Source organism: Gobius niger (assembly GCF_951799975.1).
Source record: "Gobius niger genome assembly, chromosome: 10".
Taxonomy (NCBI): domain Eukaryota; kingdom Metazoa; phylum Chordata; class Actinopteri; order Gobiiformes; family Gobiidae; genus Gobius; species Gobius niger.
This window is the reverse complement of record NC_136861.1, coordinates 23,236,863-23,261,039: the sequence shown is the minus strand read 5'-3', so window position 1 is coordinate 23,261,039 and position 24,177 is coordinate 23,236,863. Positions and strand designations below refer to the sequence as shown.

Genomic DNA, 24,177 nt, shown 5'->3' with positions numbered 1-24,177 from the left:
TGTCACAGCAAACACCATAACCAAAGCTAAAGGTAGTCCAGTGATAAAAGCGTATGTTATTTCTTTTGGGAGGGGTAAGTGTAATTTAGAGTACATGGATCAATATACTGACAACTACGAGGCCACACAATTTTCAAGCAAAAGTTTTATTGATCCACAATGATCAACATTTGTGACATCACTGAGCACAACAGTAATGTTACTATTTTAAGCACTGTGCAAGAAACACCAAACTGAAAAATAATGGGCCAGTTTTAAAACCAAGTAATGGCACAAAACATTTCCTCTTCTCACAAACGCGATGGCTCACCATGAAGGAATGTTGAATATTTAAAGGCACTTTCTGCCTCAATTCACAATACATATTAAAACATAAAACATAGATTCATCACCTGTAAAGCAGCTGGATGTCTTGGCAGATTGGAATAGGCTGTTCTAAAACGTTGTTTGGTGATGGTACACACATACAATACAGAAAAAACACAATAAATACCAACAGCATTCATTAGCTGATGATTGCTTACAATAATAAATAATATGGCTGATATCCAGTTGAATGAATACATCCACACAAGTCTTCTAATGTGGTCGAACACCTGTACATTACATCTGTTTATTACAGAAAAATCAGTGCTCCAACTATTGGCCCTTCACGTGAGTTCTCGGTTTTCAATCAATTGCTTGTTTGCCACGGATTATTGTTTACACAAACCTTTAACTGATAAAATGCTTTGGCAATAAAAGCAGTTATTACTTATTTTCAACTTAAAAAAAAAAACATATCAAAAGCACAAATGCTTAAAAGCTCATGTCTCTTTTCCTGTTTTTACATTCATCAGATCTAGGCATTACAGAGCTGCTGTGTCTGTAGACTCATAAATCATTTTACAGACCGCCTTGAAAACATCTACTCTAAGCTCAGCCTGGATGTATTGCCTATCTACAGCAGTTACAGCCTTTGAGATGGACACAGTGTCATTAATCTTTTTGCATATGTGACACCTGTTGTAACAAGTGTTGAGATCCCCAATCGATGGAAACATGATTATGAAGGGCCTCAAAATAACCATAAAATTCAGACATTCTCGTTTTTTCTATCAATCCAATGAAAAATGACCTCTAAAGTAGGTTCAAAGTCGTGTATGGTGTAGCTGTACAAGAACGTACAATATCTCTGATTTAATGTGATGGATATTTGGCTATCCTTTTCAGTGATATCTGAGTTTGTTTAGGATTTCATTAGACCACTAACTTTCAGTTTAAGACCTTCAAAGGCAGCCATTTGCTAAGACACTAATGTAAAATGCAGTTCGAGATCATAGGGACGACCGCTGCTGCATCTGTAGTCGTTGATGGGCCAGATACGTGTATATTGCCATAGTGGGGCTTCACATGGCCTTCAGTGTACATTATGTTCCTAAGTCAGAGACCTCAGATTCCGACAGTTCTGGATCCTTCAAGGCATCGTTTGTCACAGTCACCAAGTTTACGTTTGAGCGCATGTCCATGGCAGAGTGCATTATGGGGAGCCACACGTCGTCCATGTTTGGCATCACAAAGATTTTCTGCAAGATGAAAAATACAGGCTTAATGTCATGTGCTTGTACAATCTCAATGACACACTGAAAGAAACAGCTATGCATCCCAGAAATGAACTTTATCAACTGGACTTAATAGCTCAGACTACAATGAATACATGTGTGTGAGGAACCATTTACACTGTTATGCATCCGGACACAGATAGTATCTTTTCTGTGGCTTTGTGTTCGGGGGTAAAATCTAAATACCTTATTAATAAATGATAAATGGTAATGACTTACTGACCTGAAACTCCTGATTTAGTTTCTTCTCAATCCAGTCGGTTACATGACCTAAAGTGACCTCTCTTTCGCCCAGTTTGGGCCGTGCTTTGAGCTCGAGGTGAGGTGGAGTCCGAAAACCATACCTGACCAAAAAGGGGGAAAAAAGTTGACACTTTCTTTTTTCAAGCTGTGGGCTTCTGGTGGAACTCAGGGTCATCTGCAATTTTAGACTTTTCATTATGTTCATAAGAGATCATTTTATTAATGCTTTGCTAATGATACTAAAGGCTATCAGTTGTTCTGCTTTAATACATGGTTAACAGCCAGTTCAGATATAAATCAGTTCCATTCAGACATATTCAGACCATTTTAGACCCATTTTAGTCCTGATTTGATATTGATCCAGGCCCAGTGCTACAACATTTTTATGAGGTGGTTCTTAGTGAGAAAAGTTTGAGAACCACAGTCTTACAGCAGTAACACTGTGTCTTTGATTTATACTGTCTTCTTAGGTTAAGCCTATTATAGTTTTGTTCTTTTAGTAAAACAGAAGGTTTAGTTGACCTGCTTTACTAGTTTCGATAACTTCCTGTGATCTTCCTCAGAAGCATCACCTGGTGGTGGAGGTGACGTGTCCATCACCAGGTGACACTTCTGAGGAAGATCATAGGAAGTGATCGAAACTAGTAAAGCAGGTCAACTAAACCTTCTGTCTTACTAAAAGAGCAAAACTATAATAGGAGTAACACTGTGTCTTTATTTGACCACCAGAGGGAGCACTTTCAGACTACATCCACCCATGACCTGCATAACAGGTTTAAAACAACATCCCCTTGTACAAAAAAAACAACCTACCATATTCTATCGGTGGGAGGGGGCGGGATGTTGACAGCCAGTGTCCCCTTACAGTCCTGCACCTCCACAGTGAGCAGCAGAGGAGTATTGGACACTTCCTCCATCTTCTTCTTGATAAACTCTGTTTCTGTGGCTTTCTGAAAGTATTTTGACTTGGCAATTTTATCCACAAAGCGCATAATCTTGCTTGGCCGGTGTCCTCCCACGTAGCTGAAGAAGAAGAAGGATGGGAGGCAAAAAGTGAGTCAGGTTCATAATTAATTCATGCATCTCTGCACCCACCATGATGCTGAGTGACTGGCATCAACAGTAAGCGCTAGACATTTGCAAATAGGTGGGTGGCATTAACTGAGAGGCCAGCAAATCATACAGCTGTAAGAGTAATCACAATTGAACCAACATCGCAAATTGAATGGTCGTTATCGGTAAAGCACAAGGTGTAATGAGATAGGAGATAATAGAATGTCCTCTGAACAGAGGTGGATATTCCTTTGTCCCCATGGGGTTCTCCTAGAGTAAAAATCCCTTACTTTTGACCTCCACTATCATGCTCTGAAAGTCATGAGATTCTTGTGTTAGTTTCGCGGTTCATACTTTGAAGACTCCTCAAAGAAATTGTAATAAGATGGATGGATGGCTCGGCATTCTTTTTCTGTGCATGCTAGAGTTGAATTAGTCTTAAACTCACCCTTCGGCTCCAGGTAAAATGGTCTTATCACTGAGCAGCTCTGGTGGCTCCTCCTCGTCTGACGAACCGGCACTCGAGGATTCCTCATCACTATCCGCCAAACAGTATGTTCTAGGCCTGGGCCTGTCGAGCACAAATAAAATATAAATCAACATGACTGCAGAATGGTCAATTTTTTGTTGGTAACCTTTAATTTTTGAATTGTTTTCACTTAAACGTGCCAGGCAAATGGGCAGATATCAGCATCTTTTCCCAAACTCACCATTGAATGTAAATCCACCGAGGTAAGCATTTAGAGAGAGGGTTGGTATGAGAGGAAGAGGGTGGAAGAACCAGCAAAATAGGATGTGTAAATAACATGAAAACTAATATGGCTGCCTCAGTCATTGTAAAAGTAAAACTAAACATAATTATTTTAATTGAATTTCATTTGCAGCTTGTTTCCAGAGCATAAACATAATCTTACCATTCTTTGCCTTGTTCTCCAAGCCCCTCCCCCTCCTTTCCCAGACGAGCCAGGTTCATCTTGGTTTCTAACGTCATGAGGAAGGACCCTGTGTACATGATCTCCAAATCGAACCACAGACCTGGAGACACAGAGACAGTTAAACCTATATTACCTAGACACACTGAATACTTGTTTTTCTCAGTGGACTATTTAATTCAAAGTCCACTCTTTATAAAGTGTTGTTGCAGTGTCTTTGATTGACATACAATGTAATTAGCTGTGGGTAATTTTAAGGTAAGCATTTCAATAATTACACCATTAGCACAATTATAAACCATAATCCAGTTTGAATGCAATGTGGCATCTTGTAAAGCTGAGTGTGTTAGTTTAGTCTTTGCAGATCATGCCAAATAAACCCACTGAAGTTAGATTATCTAACCACGAACACAGCATGCGCATGATGTCACCTTCCTTGTTTGTCGATTTAATGGCCATGTTCCTTAGCGCTCGACAAAAGCCATTACTCAGATACTAATTATGTGCTTGGATCCACTGACACAGCGTCATGAGTAAATGTGTGGGTGTGTACTTTCATAGACATCGCACTCTTAGCTGTGAAGTGCGGCTGCCAGGGGAAACAGGAATAAGACAACAAGATACCATCCTCAACAAAAGACATAGAGATGCTTTATGAAAAACTACATTCATGCACAGATTGTAAAGCATGGCCAGAGGCAGAGAACTACACTGGACGACTGACCTTATTGTGCAATTGTACTGCTGTGGAGCAGTAGGAATAATGCATTCTCATTATACTGAATAATTGTTCTTAATCTATTCTGTAATTACTGTAATTAATAGAGCGCGTGCTAGTATAGTGTGCTAGAGGAATGCTAGAGGAATGCTAGAGGAATGCTAGAGGAATGGGAGGAATTACAAATAGGACAATATTTTGCAGCCACTAAGATAAGATAAAATAACATAAGTCTTTATTGATCTCACAATGGAGAAATTCACTTGTTACTTTCAGCTCTCAAGAAAACAGGGTGTGCAGGGTAGACAGGAAACGTGCAAACAGTTAGATAGCAAATAGAGGTATCCTGGTCTACAATGACTATAAGAAACTTCAAGGGGGCAAAAAGTATATACAGTAAAATAAATAAAATAATCTAAACAGACAATAGTAAGGGGGGCAAAAAGTATATGAACAAAAAAAGTACATACAGTAAAAATAAAATAAAACAAACTATAGCAAAAAATGCCTATGTTAAAAACAAAGAAATACCGACAAGGCATTGGTGATTATCATGAAAATAAGAACGGCAGTGACCGTACCTTGGTGATCCACAGAGGGTCTGGAGGCGTGAAGGATCTTTGGGATGGAGCAGCCCATGTCTAGTTCAGTCAGTGTCAGCTCATTCATTACATAGGGCAGCTGAAATGGGAACGAACACGTCAAACCAAAATGTTAGAACTGCTTGCCAACTTGTGACATCACTCACCCTGATCTTACTAAGCTTCATCTGGATCTTTTTAGAAACAACATCGGCCCAATACTTTTCACCAAGAAAGTCCCAGAAGATCCTGCCCAGAAAAGCATTGACCCAGGCCTCGGGCTCAGGTGAAGCTTCTGAACCCCTCTGTTCCTGATCAACAAAAATCACACTGATTACCAAATTCATTTCTCATTTGCTAATATATTAGTAGACAAAGATTCTTGAGCTGTAAAATGTTCTCTGATGTTTACACGTTGGATGTTTCACCTCTCCTTAGTGTCTATTAGACCATATCAGATATTAACTGTGTTAATGTGCCTTACCTTTCTAGCAGCTTTGGGGCTGCTCTCCGGGCTGTTCCCAGAACTGTCTTTCCCTGTTGGACTCCTGGGTGGCGCTTGTGTGGTGACATATTTGGCCATATAGACGTTATAGTCCAGCATCATCTTCTGTTTGGCTGCAGAGGTGGGACAGGGCTGAGTGGTGGTGGTGGTGGTGGTGGTGGTAGTGGTGGTAAGAGGGTCTTTGCTTCGTCCTTGGGTCTGGACCACTTCCTCGAGACTGCCCCGGCTGCTGCTCCGGCTCTCAGGCTCCAGACAAGGAGCTGGAGGGAAGGCTGTGAAAGGACAGCATCAGAAATTAGCTGCTCTTGCTTCTTATAATGTGACAAAAGATGTACAAGCCTGACTCTTTACACGTACAATAACTTATAATAAGCCATTAGGTTTGCATCTCTAATTTCACACAACACAGAGCTTTATAAGTCCATATTGACTGATTGGCTGAATCTACAAAGCTGTTTTGAATACAGTCTTCAGTACCTTCATTCATCTTCTCAAAGCCTATTGCAGTGTTTCCTTTTCAAAAGCCCTTATCCTCATCTGCTAACAGCCAATGGGATGAGCGCTGCTTCTCGGTGCATGTAATCCCGCTGACCCATTCACATCCTTCTTTTCATTCACTCCAGGGGATTGCCAGTTCCTAAGCTGTGGTTTACACACAGGTCTGATGGCTAATGCAGTAAATTACTAAGATTCATCATAAAAAGTGAAGTATGAGCAGCTAAGGCTGATTAGTTTATGGAAAAGGATATTTTTAGAACCAATATTGCTGTAATATTGCGATGTAACAGCTAGTCTCACAGTCAGCATTTGCCCAGATTGTATCCAGTTTCCTCAAGAGCATATTGAGGTTATGTTCCTGGGTAAAGCAGTCAAACACATTAGCTAGAAGGAGCACTTCAAAACAGACAGGGCAAAAACTTAATCAAACTGAATCTAAACCAAATTAAACACGACTTGACCAGGACTAAAACTTGAAAAACTAAGGCTAAACCGGTCTAAATAAGCCATGTCACGACCGAAGTTTTAAAACCACTGGCAGAGTTAGGAAACTCTATAACACAGCTCGCAAACGTCCGCCTTTGTCCATTTTCTTGTTTTGAAGTTCACTTTTGTTCAGTAATAGTTAAACCCAAAGAAATCACTGAAATAACTTGCGTGAGTCTCACCACTCTTGCTGACTGCAGGCAGGCGAGATTCTGATTTAATCCGTGACGCCAGAAGAAACCTCCGAAACCATTCCTCCTTTTCTCGGCCGGTCCTCCCAAACAGATAAATGGTCAAGTCTCCTCCTCCTGAACTTGGTCGTTTAGGTTCCTCTGATGATCCCTCTGGTTTCTCCACCTTCTCCATCTTCTCACACGAGATGGCGGGTCTGTCTTCCCCAGGCTCCGCCCTGTCCCCCTGTGCCTTGGACAGGAAGTCATCCTGTTTGGCCAGCTCTATGCAGATAGGATATTTTTTATTCCACACTCTCTTCCTCGCCAGACTCTGGGGCATTAGGTAGATCTGCAAATATTGATACATATTTAGTAGGTGACAGCTTTGAAAACAGTACTGTGCACAATGCACATTGAGAGAAAAATGTATGTATCATTTTGATCAAATTATATATTTCATATATTTCATACAAGATAACAAGAATGCACAAAAAATAAATGTGACATTCCATAGCTTATATTCCATAGATTATTGCAATATTTTACAAAACAACACAGTGCATCATTGGTTCAGAATAATACTTAAAAATACATACAAACATTTTAAAAAGATTAAAATGGAACTAAAATAGGAACATTTTTAGTTACTGTGTGTTTTTATTTCAGGCAAAAAATTCAGGCAAAAATACAGTGTCAATCTCAGTCAGATTGAAGACAATGTGATACATAGTATAGTATCCAATCCAATCCACTTTATTTGTATACCACATTTAAACAACAAAACGTTTCCAAAGTGCTGCGCATAAGATCATAAAAACTATACATCAGAATAAAACTGATTAAAACAGATAAATAGAAATAAAAAACAGATATACTGTAGTATAGTATATACTATTATAGTATAGTATATACTATTATGGTGGATTCTTGTGTCACATACAATGACCGAGGAACTTCTCTATGGTCCTCGTGGCGGGAATGATATTGCTGTAAAATCACCTCCTGGTGGCCGGGGGCGACTCCAAAAGACACTTGGTAGACAGGATTCTAATGGGACTTCAAACGTCCCAAGAACGGCTTAAAAGCCTGGCTCCAAAGAGTTTTGTTTTTTCTAAAAGTCGCTATGACTCATGTGACAACGCTGGGGTAGGTGAAATATTTTTAACCACGCTGGTTTTTGTATATCAGCCCAAAATGTGTTTGGGAAGCATTTTCAGTTCATTGACTGGCTGTCAATCAAGCTCTGGAGCTCTGTGGAGGCTCCGCCTGCCCTGCGAGTGCAGGACTTCCCGCCTCTTTTCCCTTTTAAGGAACAGGCTGCGTAGGAGGAGATTGAGCGGCCATGTGAGTTTCAGAGACGACTCAGGACCTTTACAATGAATGGAGCTGAATAGGTAATCATCTATTTCTAACTATTATATGGTCACATACTATAATACTAACAAGCCAATATATTTTGTAGACACACTAGACAAGTTAGTAAACACAAAATAAATTAAAGGGACTATACAGAGTTTAAAAATGTAAAAATTAAGTATTTTCCTCCCCCTGCATGTTCCAGCCATGTCCTAAGGTGTAGAATGAGCCCAGACCTGTTCACCACAACTGCCTCTAAAATCCTGCACTGTCACTCAAAAAGTTGTTAATTCGGGTCCGAAGTGCCGTCATGTACTAGCCTGATAAACCACACCCACCTTTTTTCTGTGCGAAAGAAGGTGGGTCTGGCCACACACGGTAAATTACGATTAACATTAGCCAGAACTAATCATGGATGAAGTAGTTGATGATTTTGCCTCGCGTTCTCCGCGTGAGTTTATATTCACTTCAGATTTTTTGAATTGGACTACGGCTGTCGTCACGTCCGCTAATTGCTAATTGGTTTATTTCACTGACAATCTGTGCGCATTAGGCCCGCCCGTTCAACCTGCTGCAATTGCTCCGTGACCTGACAGGGAATAATATGGCAGAGCCAGGCAAGTCATGTACGAGCTTAATATAGAAGCTGCAGTTACGCGTAAGACCTGAGGTGGCAGTAATGAGTATAAAATGACTCCAACATTTTAACCTGGTTAAGCCCCAGTGTTAAATTTAGATCACTGTGACTAAAGAGACTTTTACCAAACTGCTTTACATGTATTTTCAATACATGGCTTGACAACGCTATACTAACACATGTAGTAAAATTAGAATCAGATTATGCCTATTACTCTACTTTCATAGTAGACAACCATCAATAAACTAAACTAAACTAAACTACACCGCAGTGCCAATGGACACACAGCTGTTTGCACATAACCAGTGGTGACACTAATGCTCTATTACACAAAAGCCATTGCCACTGTCAGAATGCGTCGCTTTCTCACTGACCTTTTAGCAAACATCCTCTAAGGCAAAGACAAACATGAGGAGACGTGTGCTTGTTGTCACGGCCATTTACGCTCAAACGAACCACTGCACAGAACAAACCAGGAGTACATTAACATCGCAAATTAGAAACTCACTTTGCTGTTGGTGAGGTCATAAATCTTCTGGCTGATGTAGGTGACGTCCGGTTTGGGTTCGTTGTGTGTGGCTCGGCGAGAGATGTTGCGGTTGGGCTTGGACAGACGAAGCACGGAGCCCTCCAGTCGCACATAGACGGAGTGGGTGAGAGTGGCGTGGTACATCTCTGGGTCATAGTTGCTGATCTCATTCATCCAGCCCTGAAAAAGAGGGGAACGAAAGTGTCAACAGTGCAACATGTCCCAGGAGGGGCTTTAGGGATCAAATCAAACAGCTGTCCTTTCCCTTTGCAGGAGTGAAATATTTTACCATTTAAAATCTTAATTTGATTACCATTATGGGATGCTATGCAGAAACATTAGCGGTTTTGACAACTGAATCCCAAAGATATTCTAGATTTGTACCAAACCACATCCCTGAAGGCTTTATTAGCGCGAGACGTTCGACAAATCAGCGCTAGGCGGCAAAGTGAGTAGTATATTTTATATGATGTTTCCTGTGGCCTTAACCACTAGGCTAATGTATATCATGTTGCTATTCGTTTATTTTGTTTTTTGCCAATGTCCCAACTCCCCACACAGACGATGAACAAGGCTCTACGCTACTTTATTAGCCCCAAGAGTGCCACAATTTGCGAAGACATTTCAGGAAGAACAGGAAAAATTTCAGAGGCCTGTTTTTAGTGAAGTTGTTAAATCAATAGAGCAACGAAAATGTGCAGACTATAAACAGAACTGGCTGTTCCTACGAAGTATAAAATCCATGCTTTACCGCGGCATAGCGTTTTACAGCTTAATTACAATTATCATAATATGCTCTAACCGTGGAGAGTTTAGAGACGAAAGAACATGCCTTTTTATTGGAAGTGGGGATGAAAGGACATATTGTTCAAAACCTCTTAACTCCCGCCTTAACTGAGGACATTTTCTCCAGTTCGGCTTTAACCAAATCTAAAAGCTTCTTGAATAATATGTCTAAAAAACGAGACAAAAAGGGGATGAAATAAAAAGGTCAAGAAAGTGATGACTTTTTGACAACAACACGAGGAAAAAGATCCATTTACATCAGTTTTGTAGATCTTAGCTTTCAAATGAGGTGTGACACTGGCCTGCAGGCTGTAAGAAGCTTTTAGATTTGGGTAAAGCTGAACTGGAAAAAATGTGCTCGGTTCAGGTGGGGATTTTACCACGACCCCACCGCTGACTCTTGTTTAAGCCACACAGCGTTTCATTTCCCGCATCATTGAAAAAATACTCAAACAAACTTTACTGGGAGCGGGGACGTCTCCAGATCTAATGACACTTTGTTTCCATGGAGATGTTAACAAAAGGCAGCCAAATATGACATTTAAATCGATTAGGTCCTCATCCAAATTCATTCTTTGATTACCCACTGCCTTTAAGGACGTCAAACTCAATTCATTATGCACAGTTTGTGAAACAAAATACACATAGCTGGTCTCACCTTGAATATTCCCGGATCCTTAATGTCCAGTTGAGCCACATTCCAGTTGTCTATCCTTCTCCGGCCCCTCCTCATCCCACAAGAGGAGATCCGAGGAGCGGACAAATACAGGACCAGGAGGGCCAGCACAAACCCTGCCATTACTCCATGTATCACTGAGTACATGTACGGAGGCAACGGCAGGATTAAATACCAGTATACTAATTGCGTTAAGAAGATGAGCCCCGTCACTGGGATAGATTCCGCTTCATATCTGTCCTCTTCCTCCAAGTCCAGTTCGGAAAGCTGCATGCTAACAGTCTGTGGGTGTCTGGAGATCGATTGACTCCCATCGGGGGTTTCCGTGTCTGTACAAATGTCAAAGTCTTCACTGTATAGCTCACAAAACTCCTCGTCTTCCTGTCGGGCCACCAGGGCGGACATGGAGCAGCGCCCCAGGGTCAGAGAGGGCGATTTGGACAACGGGATCGTGGGTAGAGACGGGAATGAAAAAAATGCAGAATCAGGAGGTTTCCCGATGGGCGTTTCTTCATCATCTTCCTCAGCTTCGGCACTCTCCTCTTTGATGCTGTAACTGCTGTTGGCCTCGGAGTGCCCGTTCAATGCCGTCCCCCCACTGAGCTCGGATGCGCTGGACGATAGGGATTTGCCCCGGTGTCCCACCCCCCCACCGCTCGCACCCATCCCGCCGCTCTCGTCCCCTATGATCTTGCTGAAAAGCTGCATGGGGTCTGACATAACCTCTGATAGCCTCCGTTTGGTATCTTCAATTCTGGCCTCCACCTCCTGCACTTTGAAAAACGACCTGCCGTCCGGTGACATGATGGGAGAGGAGGGCGCCGTTTTGGAGTCGCCCCCTGCTTGGGTGACAACGACGGGCGAGGTGGACAGGCGAGGCTGGGAGAACTGTTTGAAGAGCTGCATGTTGCGAGGGGGCGGTCTCGAGGGGAGCGCGTGCTGGTGAGGGTGCGAGCCTTCTTGGTCCTTTGAGGTGTCGGTGCTTAGAGACTTGACAAAGGATTTCATCAAGTGGCGATGGCGGGCGTGGGTTGGCGCAACTGTTGTGGGCACAGGCGGTGGGTCCCGGGACTCAACATCATTGGATAAAGAGCGAACCAAGCTCAGAAAAGGTTTCGAGGAGGACAGCGCCGTGGATTTACAAGGGGAAGATGTGTGGGAGCTTGTGGCGGGGCTGGCCAGGGGTTTTTCCGAAGGCCACGAGGAGCTGGCGCTGGCGGCTATGGAGCTGTGGTGGGACTGGGACGATGTGATGGTCATGGCTGCAGAAGTGGATGAAGGCGGCTCCTCTGCGATTTGCTCAAACTGAAACTCCTCTTTGGCCTCGAGTCCCGCTGTGACGCTCTTCTCTGTTGTTTTTGGAAGGTACAGCTCATCTTCATCGTCATCCTCCTCCTTCCCCAGGGCCGAGAAGTGGATGGTGATGGTGTCCCGCGAGTGAGAGCGTTGGACCTGGAGCTTCGGACCAGGGGTCTGACGCTGGGGCGGGGAGTCCACATGTTGGCCGCTCCCACGACTGCCACTGCTGCTGCTGCTGCCCTGAGCGCTCATCGCCAGCCTGCACAGGGCTCACAGCGCACTGTCAACACACAAAATAAGAACACTCAGTTATTATTATCATAGAGCTGTGACTATTGACCTGGAATTCTACTTTAAAGCAGTTAACTGTAGGATAATGCGGCATAAATTATAAAATTATGTCCAAATCCAAGCCTAACCTGACCAAACCAGGGGGGAGATCAGCTTCATCATGACAGCCATGGATAAAGCTGTCCTTCAGTCAGCTGGACCTGACACAGATAGATTTTTTTTGTTTTTTACCTCTTAAAGCAGCAAAGTAACTTGTTTACCTTAATAAATCCTTCTTGTAGTCCCTCTGGGGGTAATACAAGTGTTAATGGGATGATTGGGGCATCTTTCATCTCCCCCTGGTGTCTCTGGACAGAAAACAACAATTGCAACTTCGCTGAAACCGGGTAGGAGTCACCAATACACACTAATTGAACTACGAAGAAGAAGCTAACAGGCCAACAGGCAAAGCTAACTGCGGGCTAGCACCATTTAAACAATATTTACAGCCAAGTTTAAATGAAAAAAATATATCTCTTTTGTGTAATTGGATGTACAATATCCCTCTCTCCCTTTGTCTTTTCTGTCAGTGTAGTATTTACTCTCACAATTAATGAGTAAAAAAAACACAACACGCTGCGACACCTGCAGTGGCGCGTGTGGCCTCTAGGGGCATGAGTTACTTAGTACTGCTTTAACCCCCACCTGAACCGAGCACATTTTCTCCCGCTTGGCATTACCCAAATCTAAAAACTTGTTGAAAAAGAAAAAGCTATGAAAAAGTGACAAAAAAGAAAGAAAGAGTGACAAAAACGTGACAAAAGAGCAACAAAAAAGTGGCGACAACGCGAGGAAACCATCTATTTAGGTGAGTACTGTAGGTCTTTCAAATTAGGAGTTACTCTGGCATGTAGGGCTGTAACTTTTTAGGTTTGGGTAAAGCTGAACAGCAGAAAAGGCGGAGCACTCGGCTAGGGCGGGGGTTAAGAGGTTAAACTGAAGAGGTTGTGAGAAGACTGTGGCTGTCCTATTGCGTCATGGCATGAATTCACACATCAAAACATAATTTTTTGTATTGTATTGTAATGTGTATGTAATTTTGAGGATTATTCTACAGTCCAACTGAAAGACCATTTAGCAGAGGTGAGCCGGACAGGTACCGCACTGTGCTCCTCGATCCATTAGCCTTCATTATGCAGGTCAGTGCGTGACAGGCTGAGGCCCTGGCCCCCCTGTTTTAACATTACCCCAATCACTCACTCGCTCTCACTATGGCAACAAGATTAATGGTTTGCCTCTGAGCCGGAGCCTTCAGGAGAGGTCTGTCAACATTGTAACTGCGCTTCACTCCCTCCTCCACAGGGGGCACCGCACAGCTGAGACATCAACTATCTGAGGGGGGATACACAAACCATAACATGAACAAGGTTTTCTGTCAGTAAGTATACACACTGGCATACAGTTTTAAATAATAAAGCATTTTACATATTACTAATCATTGCTTCTCTACTCTACTCTCACTTTTACACACAAACCAGCCAACCCATATGGGCAAAGCCTCCGTGGTGAAAGCACAACATTAATGAAATTAAAGTTAACCCACAAAATTACCTACTTAGAGCCATACCTCATACACTATCACCCTCCTCCTGCCAATGAAAATGTGATTTATTGTTATGTTCACAATGCACTGCAGGATTACTAAGTATACATAGCCCCAGAGGAAGTAGCAGTGCCTCAGTGGCCTCCGAACAAAGGCGTACTGTAGTCTACAGGGAACTGAAGTGATTCCCCTGACCGTAGCCTCGTGTTTACTGGGCTATTGTCCCTGTTTATTCTTCTACATCACACACAGCGCATCATCCTCGCTTGGTCCAATCAAACAGACAGGCACACAAATATGCTGCTTCAAATTGGACAGTCATGGAGGAATTTGCGTGTTTTCTTTTTCTGGGCATATGCGTTTCAGAGTTCGCTTCAGGGCATCGGTCTGGCACTATGACCAGACACTGGGAGGTGGACAAACAGAGCATTTGGCTTTCCCGAGTAGCCAGGTCATCCACAAAGCTTTCATCATTCCTGTTGTGCGGAGAGTGTAGATTTGTCATGAGCACACTGGGAGAGCGGCAAATTTAATACAAGCAAAAGGAAGAAAGATGCTGATTATTTTCAGAAGATTTTGAAGTGCTGCCTGTATAAGGATAAAAGGCTGAATGAGGCCAATTAGCTGTGCAAGACTGCATGTTAAATCAAAGCAGGCCGGAGGAGCAATTTAACAATGTGCAGAATATCAGAAAACCCTGCAATGTGAACAAAAATCTATTTGTTTATACATAGATTCAAACAATAATTCTTTACAATGTTAACTACAGATTGGCATAGCATAATGAATTGACAGCTTTAAATTAATAATGTTAAATTAATTGATTACATAAGGTTTAATGCGATTGAAAATATTAATCGAAATTAATCACACTTTACTTTAGTGGCACAGACTCTTTTTCAGTTTCCTTTTTTCCTCCAAGGCAATAAAGCCAAAAACTATTTCACCGTCAAACTTTTTGTTCACACAGTTAAGCCGACATACACTTACTTAAAAAGACAAAGACAATAAATCAAACTGCTATTGTCTTTGAAGTGTTTGAAATGTTGACACAGGCTTCGCATCTCCACTTCAAATAAGTTCAAATGGAGGAAAATACAAAGAGAAGCATCGAAAATATATCTCTAAATACCCCTAAGTAAATGATGCTTAAATGCGATTAATTGCGATTAATTAATAACAAAGGCCATAATTATTAACTAGATTGTGTTTTATTTGTATCAAATCCCACCACTAGTTAAAATGTCCATGTTACTTGATGTTATTGTGAAAGGAAGAAGAGTGGCTTTTCTGTCTGAAAACTGTAAACTAGGGGTGGGAATCTCCGGGTACCTCACGATTCGATACGATACGCGATACAAAGCTTACGATAACGATAATCACGCGATACATCGATAATACAATTTTATTTTTAAACATGCTACTTTTAACTTTATTTTAACATACTACATATTATTCATCAGTCACATTTCTTTTCATGAGCTTCGTACCCCTTTTTCAGTGTATAAATGATTCCTGACACACTAAAAATGAATCTATAGATCTGTCAGTGACTTCATTAACATTTAAATAAACAATTTCAACTTCCCAATTCCTACAAATATAGACAGAAAAATCTTAAGATAAATTAGCATAAAACAACCAATAACCCCTCCAAACAAGATAAAAATGTGTATAAGGATGAACAGAACAAAGGACGACAGGTGGAGTGCCCATTCTTTGAGAGCCACTGTAAAAATAATGGGAAAATGATGGAAAATATGTCAAGGACTTGTATGTCTTGTATGTCTTGTCTCTGTGTCTGTGTCTTGTTTTCGTCTGGAGTTATCGTTCTATGAAATGTATTGTGCTTTTTGTATTGTTTTGTTATTGTTTTGTTTAATTCAATGTCCGCTCCTGGAACCGCCACCTTAACGTGGTGGCTTTGTGCCCCTGGTAGGGTCTCCCATGGCAAACAGGTCCTAGGTGACGGGTCAGACAAGGAGCGGTTCAGAAGCCCCTTATGAGAGACCAACAGGCCTGTTTAATCGTGAGGCCGTCCTTCTGTGGACCCACCACCTGCAGGAGGAGCCATAAGGGGCTGGTGCAATGTGATTTGGGCAACTCCAACAGCTGCCCCCACGACCCGGAAACGGAAAAGTGGAAGAAGATGGATGGATGGATGGATAATTCAATGTCTACTATGACTGTGTCTGTGTCTGTGTCTGTGTCTGTGTCTGTGTCTGTGTCTGTGTCTGTGTCTGTGTCTGTGTCTGTGTCTGTGTCTGTGTCTGTGTCTGTGTCTGTGTCTGTGTCTGTGTCTGTGGTGAATGAATGAAACAAATTTTTTTAATAAACAAGAAACCACAGTCCTATTTCAAAAGGATTGAATCAACCCCAAACTAATCTTATTTATGATGATAAAAACAATAAAAGTAATATAATTGTGTGACAGTGTTTGGTCCAAGTGCTGCCCTCTGCTGACTGAATTCTTGATCATTAATGGCCTCTATTGACTGTGAAAACAATGGCGCACTGCTGCCTCATGAATATATGCATGACGTCACTCATTAATATGTGTGACGTCATCAAAAGAATAAAATGCATCGCTATTGTATCGGCCTGCTAAATATCGTGATATATCGGAAAATTGAAAAATCCATGGAGTTTCCTATGCAAGACCCTTATCTGCCTGATGGATTAGACTTTACATAATGAAGTTGTTGTTGTTGTTGTTGTTGTCTCAAAGCAATCTGGCTTCAGTTCAATAGGTCACAAACATGGATAAAGTTCGAGGGACAAGAATCCAACGTGATTGAATAACATCCACTCTAATATAATGTGTTCATTAAAAGAGAGCGAGTTTGTTATGGTGATGAAAATACAGACACTGCGATGCCAAAAAAACACCCAATTTACCCAACTACAACTGACAGAGTTCACTGTTTGCTGACAGACTGTTTCCAAAGGCGGTGTTTCTGGGGAGGAGGACAGACAGGAGACTGGCACAAAGACGACGCTCCAATTAATCAAAGTGAGCAGGGCCACTCTAATCAGCTCGAGCCAGTGTCAGGGAGACAGCAGTGAGGAGCAGCACAGTGGGGAAAGCACTTCAACGCCACAGGAGGAAAATACACACTACAGGTCTGCGCTTTACATTGCCAAATGAATGTCCGCAATATTAGGTGGCAGAATATCCATATCGCAACTCGTAAGTAGTCCCAATATATTTGCAACAATTCCTGGGGTTTTCCATTTGACAGGTACTAACACGTTTTTGTAAACAAAGCCTGAAAATTGCATGCTAACTTCAAGATGTGCAAAATCGATTTTAGCCTTGTTTTACTGTCTTAGATTGATACAACTTGACGACAAATACAAATCCATATTAGAACATACTGTTTTGAAATAGTTCATTAATTATCGCAACAATATCACTTTTTTCAGTTCTCAAATATTGTAATTTTCCTCATACTTTTAGATTTTGTTTTGTGTTTGGAGAAAGCCCATTATAAGCTTTGTCTTCTTTGTGTTCCTTTTCATTCATGTGAACATACAATCCATGAAACAACATGAAACAAGTGACTGAAATAAATAAAAAATAAAATGAAATATTATGCAGCCCCAATAGATATAATCATCACAATTAGGGCTGAACGATATGGACAACATTTCAAAAGAGTGCAGTTTTATTGATGAAAATCTATATCGTTTATATCTTGCTTTTTCAATTTTAATGTTTTGAATGTTTATATCTCGATATCGATACGATAATGATATACAGTGGGGAAAAAAGGTATTTGGTCAGTTTCCCATACTTTCTATTGGATTTTGGCCAAATACTTTTAACCCCACTGTATCTTTCAGCCCTAATCACAATGGAATCGTCCTAAGTCACTGCTCCTGACCGGTCGCCCCCAGTTGCATAGAAGAACAGGGCAGACACAGAAAAAGCATCGGCCAATTGCAAGTCTGGACCTTTTCTAATCTAAATCTGTTTTGACAGTAATCTCACATGGAAGCATATGTGCATTTTAACAGCAGAATAAATGCAAGCTTGCACTTTTACTATGTCTGGATAATTGATCGCTGCAGCAGCCCCAGCTGACGGACACAGGGCCTGACAGAAGCGGAGGCAGATCCCATATGTGACAGTGACGGCCACAGTGTGATGGATGGCCTCATGCACTGCCTCAGACAAATGCGAGCAGCTTATAGTGACTATCATCATCTACTGCAGTGGGTTATCAAATTGGTTTCCATAGGCAGGCAACAAAAAGTGGCAAGTCACTCTCTGCCATGTTACAAGCAGCTAATACACAGCACACCAATGTTTTAAAGACCACATTTTGATTTCGTATGTCACATGCTCTCATGACACCCACTGTAGGCCTTGACGCATTAGTTTTAGACATCCATCCAAAGCCTGTCTATGACTATAACACTAAACAAGATGTATCAGCAGATGCAAAGGACACTCCGACACAACCTCCTCTCAAGGCTATTTGAAGGTTCTGTTCTTCCATACAACAGGGCCATATAAAAAACATTACAAGAACGGGGGATATACAAGGGAGAGACATTAATGGGAAACAAGTCAAAATACAGTATACGCCGTTGGAATGAAGTGACAATGAATAAAGGTGTCAAATAAAATGAAATGCATTGTATGAAGAAGGGGACAGTGACTCCCTTGGTAATTGGTTGTCAAGGCAGGTCTGACCCGACTGAGAGGAAGCTGAACAAATGACGTCCTAAAATAACTTTCAAGGTGATGGTCTCAACAACAGCATTCTGGACACTCAGTCAGGGTCGAGGGTAAATACATTGTGTTCACATGATATCACAACAATTTCAAGAGCTCAGAGATTTATATTGAGGTAGAGAGCAGCTATATGGTAGAATTTAGACCTTCAGACCTGAAATAAATTATTTAGGTACCATTCATAGTTTGGCAGCTTATACTCCGAGTCTGGTGCGACTTATATATCAAAATATAAAATCCCACAATGTTTTTTAGAGGGTGATCTAGGCTTGTGTACCAGTATCTGCTGTGAGGGCCTGGCCAAATGCAGAGGTTACTCTTACTGCAATGAAGAAAACAAAAAAAAGCTGATCGCGGGCTAAATGCTAGATGGCCACAGCTACAGGAATGAGTTCGCAAATGAGAGCTTGAACAATGTGCTGCCGAGAGAGGCTTGTCACCAGTACAGTTACGCCTCCATGCCCAGGTAGTTGCCAAGGCTGGTGCGACTTATACTCTAGAGCGACTTAAAGTCCGGAAAATACAGTAATATAGTTTTAGTATAGTGTTCACTTAAAAGCATTTTCGACACAACCGTGCTAGAAGTTGTTATCAGTAGTGAACACAACACAGCTAACATCATTGTTCCAAGGCTCTGTTTTTTCCAGTTATCCTGCATTGTTATTCTGTGGACAGTGTTTACTACTTCTCCTTAAAGTGTCAGATTTAAATGATAACATTACATTTCTAACAATCGACCCTAAAATGTGTTGGCCCTCTATTTGGAATTTTAACAACGAAGCAAATGCAACCCATAGAGATAAAAATGTATGTCGAGTCAATGGAAAAGAGGAAAGTGCGTTGCCATGGGTGACTCTCCAGGAAAAGGCCAATTGTTTAAGCATGGTTGCTCTTTTCCACACTGTCTGCTCCTATAACACTAACGCTAACACTCACAGACTGTAACGTGCTTCTCGAGAGCATGCAGCGGTTTTCAGTAGGTTGTGTGAATATATCAGCAGAAGCCTGAGATTAGAGCAACCTGTGGCTATTTTAGTCCCAACTCCAGTCACGACAGAATAACACGCTGCGCTCTCACGCTGATGTCGGCTGCTTCAAATCATGCATCAATCACTTATGAGGAAAATATTAACACAATGGCCCATTCAGGTGCAGCCAAAAGCATGGGTTCTCCTCATTGCCTCCCGTCTAAAATGAGTTGAAATCATCAAACATCTGGCATTGTTGCCAAATTATGGAGATGCTGCCGGTTACCATGACAACAGTGAAGCTCCTATGTCGTCCTGCGCTTACACTTGTGGCAGCTTTCTGACCTTGAGCACTTTGGTGTGTGACTGTGAATGCATACATTTATTCATTCACTCCTTTTTATTAGAATTAAGTACATGGTTTCTTCTATTTGGAAATGGCTCTAGCTTCCACTGCAAATGTCAAGAGTCATATAGCCCACGGGCAGAGCAATACATCTGGTGACTGAGAGAGTTTATAGGATGAGACAGTGAAGGTATGCCATAGTGCAAGGATTGGTAGTTTGCTTTTAGACCACGGGCAACCTCTAGCCTGGAACCTATGAGCAACTCTCCACCTCTGTTTATCTTTTCAAGTCCCATAAGGCTTTCTACATTTCAGCTAGAAGTGCACAACTTTGTAAATATATCCAATTTTGAGATTGTTTTCCAAAATTGGTAGTAAAACTTGTGCAATTAAATTTGAATTTGTTTAAGTTCACTGTGCATTTTTAACATATCCAGGAGCATAATAATAAATGAAAACGATTTAAGAATATTGAACTGCTAAACTTGCACATGCATTTCAGTTTGTAGATGACAGAGGTAAAGGTTTTATAATAATAAGACCTCGGAGACATGATGTTTGGTTGTGTGCAAAAGATAACGGACTTTGTGATTTGGTATTTGCAACTATTTAAATTGCAATTTTGTTTTCATTGCGTTTAGGCAAGGAGGACAGTACAATAAATTGTTTAAAAAACAAGGTATCACTTTAGATTAAGGTGTTCCTATTAAGTATTAATAAGCATCAGTATCATTTTAGGGTTAGGTCAGGGTGAGGTTAAGGGTTTGGCTATAAATAAGCGCATTATTAATGGCCTATTAGTATGTTAACAGATAAAAGTATGTGTGCTAATACTTTACAAGCATATTATTAATGCTTATTAATACTTAATGAGCACACATTAATATAAAGCATTACCAAAAACAGTAATGAAAATATATAAACATTAAAATGTTAAAACCAGATAGCGCACAAGACTCTTGCCTCATATGATTTAGAGTGACTCCCTGATTTTCACATTACAGTCTTGGCAAACACCTCGTCTCGTAACTATTATTTAAAGCCACACCGCGTAGAATTTTACCCCAAAAAATAAAATTGAAATACGACTTTGATTTTATGACAGATATTTTCAGCATTGAAAAAGCGGCTCAGCTCTCCTAAGAGATGACATAACTTTAACGGGAGTGGGTACGTCTCCAGCTCGTTTCCATGGAGATGTCGACAGTAAATTTTTTAGAATGTAGGTTAGGTTCCCATCCACATCCATTCTTTGATTTCTCACTGCAGTCATTGCATTTTCTGTGTGGAGCTGGTCATTAGGAGCATGTTTTGTACTGAAGGCAACAGAATAGTCCAAAATGTTACGCAGTGTACCTTTAAAGGCTCACCGCGTAGAATTTTACTTATAAATATAATTGAAATACTAGCATTTATTTTATGATAGATCATTTCATCATTGGAAAAAGACCTTATAAATGTACAAACAAACATGTGTTTTTGCTGTGAGCGGCTCAGCTCTCCTCATGTAACTTTACCGGGAGTGGGTACGTCTCCAACTCGTCTCCATGGAGATGTGACTAAAGTCAGTAGAATTTGAGATTAAAATACACTAGGTCCTCATCCAAATCCATTCTTTGATTATTCCCTGCAGTAATAGTATTTTCCCGTGTCGAGCTGGTCAATAGGAGCATGTTTTGCACTAATGGCAACAGTATAGTCCAAAATGTTACGCAGTGTCCCTTTAAGCATTGGAAATTAAATTCACCTTATTTCTTAGTGATACACTTTTGGCTACTGACTGTACAACGCCGAAGCTTCTTTGCAATAGACAAAACTCATCTCCTCATCAGCACAAGTCTGTTATTTAAGTATAGGCTTGATAACTAACCGATACTCTCGATGGTAATTTGCAGATCCAAACGGAGAAGGCACAAAAGCAAACATGAGAGAATCCAAACATATCAATGTGTGATAAAGCAGCCAGACATCTCACGAACAGCGCAGGGTTTAGTATTAGTGAAGTATCATAATCCTCCAATTACAAGACGAACTCAAACCAGCCAATTTAAACACGCAGCAACAACAAAAAGCAGCATTTTCAGCTGAATGGATTTTTCTTCATCTACCATTCCCATTCTTAGTCATTCAATGTGAATTTCATCTCCCTATGTTACAATTACACTCCAGAAAAGGCTTAATCCATCCACTTAATTTGAGTTTGACAGTGTTTCACAGTCAAGGGTTCATAAACATGTGAGATAATCCGCGCTGACGGATTCATTAAGATCTCAAAGCATAAAACAGGATCGAAGACCTACTACGAGATTTTACGAGATGTCTCCAATCATTACAGCTAATTATTACATTAAGTCTCAAAATAAAGGTAGATAAACAAAAGAAACATGTTTTTTAGTCAAACCAACTTTATCAAACACAACATAATAACAAGAATTATACAAGTTAATCATTAAAAAGCATTTGTATATATATTGCATGTTGAAGTAGTAACTGGTTGTAATCTCAGTTTCAGACAGCTATCAAATGGTGTTTTTCCAACGGCCCGTAGTTAGCAAATGTGGCTATTTTTTCCCATACACTTAAACATAAAGCATGTGATATGTGACAGTACCTAACACTGCATGTGCTCATTTCAAACCGTAAGAAGAGCTGTCACACTGCCCTGCGCTGCTACAATCTGTGTATGCAATTTGCCGGACAGGACTTCCTCCCCTCTCTTTAACGTTCACTTCCTGTTTTGTGAGATAACCACATAAAGAGGAAAGCGCCACCCAGCAAGCAATGTTCTGCCGTGTGAAAAATAGTTATGTGGAACTAAATAGGACGACTATGGTGTGCCAGTTTAGCAGTGTGACCTTTGCATACGGCAGTCAGCATTTAGAAGGGATACATTTAGATATTGCACATTTATGACAAATAAAGTGCAATGGTCTCCTTAAATCAATGGCAGTTAAATATTAAAACAATTAAGGGATTCAATAGGATTTGTGAATCATATATTTTGATTACGTTATTTCATGAAGTGCACTTTGAGCCGTGTTTGTTCTGATACCTTTGGTGTGGTGCGATGGATTGGGGGGAACAGGCAAAAACAGCTTCCAGAAAACACCCTTTAAACCTGTTGTATCATCTCAAATCTTTTCCGTGTCCATCAAATATTTCCTGATACTTTTACTGCCAAAAATAAGATTAAGAGAATATTACTCAATCAAAATGGGGAACAAAATTAACCCCCGACGTTTATTATGAAATAAAACATATTCAAAGCGTTCTTCAAGTGCTCCTAGTCAGTTGTGCCAGCAGAAGTTATACAGCTAAAGGTTAGTGATTTGTGTATGCTATAAGGAGTTCACATTAGATTGCATAGATTAGATTCTTGTGAGACAGCTGAGGGCATATTAGCACATTCCTCAGGTTTATGGGAACGCACAGCAAATGTGGTATGCCAAAAACATCGACCAATTGAAGACATGTTGCTATATTATATATCCTTGGCCACCAAAAAGAGGACAAACCCCTGTGGCAAGCTTTGACTGACTCACAGCTGTCTGCCCGGAAAGCCTATGCACTTTAATTTGGGATGAACTTTAATTCAACCTGAAATTTGGAGCTTGCAGCTAACATGTAGCCAAAGAGTCCAACTTAAACGACAGATCTTATTTGAGCCCCATTTCTGTGGCTCACATTGTTTCTGTGGGCCCTTGTGATAAAGAGCCGTCCAGCCCCTTATTATCAACAAACAATTGCTTTGTCAGACAGTCCAGCTGCCACTGTTTGCTTTCACCCTGGCAGCATCTAGTCTAATTAGACTGGAAAAAGTGTTCCTCTCAGTGAGCACAAAACTGGGTGATTTAAAAAACAACTTCTATAATTAAACCTATGTCTACATGGTGATGAATAGAAAGGAAATGTTATGTTGTGTGTCCTGTCTCAGAGAAGCAGAAGAGGAAGAGCCTACCTCGATATTTTAGAGACATTCAATCTTCTCCTGGAGCAGAGCCGGCTCAGACTCAAGCCCAGCACAGCCATGGATCATGACACTGACATGCCTAGGAATAAAACACAGAGTGGGATAAATGTGTTAGAAGCAAGAGACAGGGATGACTCATCTTTCCAAACTCAATGCACTTTCAAGCCAAAGGGGACACTGGAGGCTAGATTATAGAAAGCACT

The 24,177-nt window shown here is 41.1% G+C and overlaps 1 protein-coding gene across 3 annotated transcripts; it reads right to left on the bottom strand.

Annotated features, from left to right (window-relative positions):
- Positions 1-164: 164 nt before the first annotated feature.
- Positions 165-24,074, bottom strand: tex2 (testis expressed 2). Of its 3 annotated transcripts, none has more exons than XM_079563935.1 (12): positions 23,963-24,074; positions 10,757-12,353; positions 9,292-9,492; positions 6,800-7,139; positions 5,613-5,905; positions 5,296-5,433; positions 5,129-5,228; positions 3,812-3,932; positions 3,346-3,468; positions 2,658-2,867; positions 1,825-1,945; positions 165-1,565 (listed from the first exon to the last, which is right to left on the bottom strand). In XM_079563935.1, the coding sequence occupies exons 2-12, from the start codon at positions 12,323-12,325 to the stop codon at positions 1,410-1,412; spliced, it is 3,372 nt and encodes a 1,123-aa protein (XP_079420061.1). In that variant the 5' UTR covers positions 12,326-12,353; positions 23,963-24,074; the 3' UTR covers positions 165-1,409. The 3 variants fall into 3 exon arrangements, with proteins under 3 accessions (XP_079420061.1, XP_079420059.1, XP_079420060.1); XM_079563933.1 differs by having other exon boundaries at positions 167-1,565; positions 5,296-5,439; positions 23,963-24,073; XM_079563934.1 differs by having other exon boundaries at positions 168-1,565; positions 3,346-3,462; positions 5,296-5,439; positions 23,963-24,073.
- Between the last annotated feature and the right edge of the window lie 103 nt (positions 24,075-24,177).

Excerpts from the sequence above, each read along its gene's own strand:
- tex2 (XM_079563933.1), bottom strand. The coding sequence starts at position 12,325 with ATGAGCGCTCAGGGCAGCAGCAGCAGCAGTGGCAGTCGTGGGAGCGGC. Across the intron at positions 9,493-10,756 it reads AGGATCCGGGAATATTCAAG|GGCTGGATGAATGAGATCAG; the intron begins GTGAGACCAGCT and ends CCTCTTTTTCAG. Across the intron at positions 1,566-1,824 it reads AACTAAATCAGGAGTTTCAG|AAAATCTTTGTGATGCCAAA; the intron begins GTCAGTAAGTCA and ends TTCATCTTGCAG.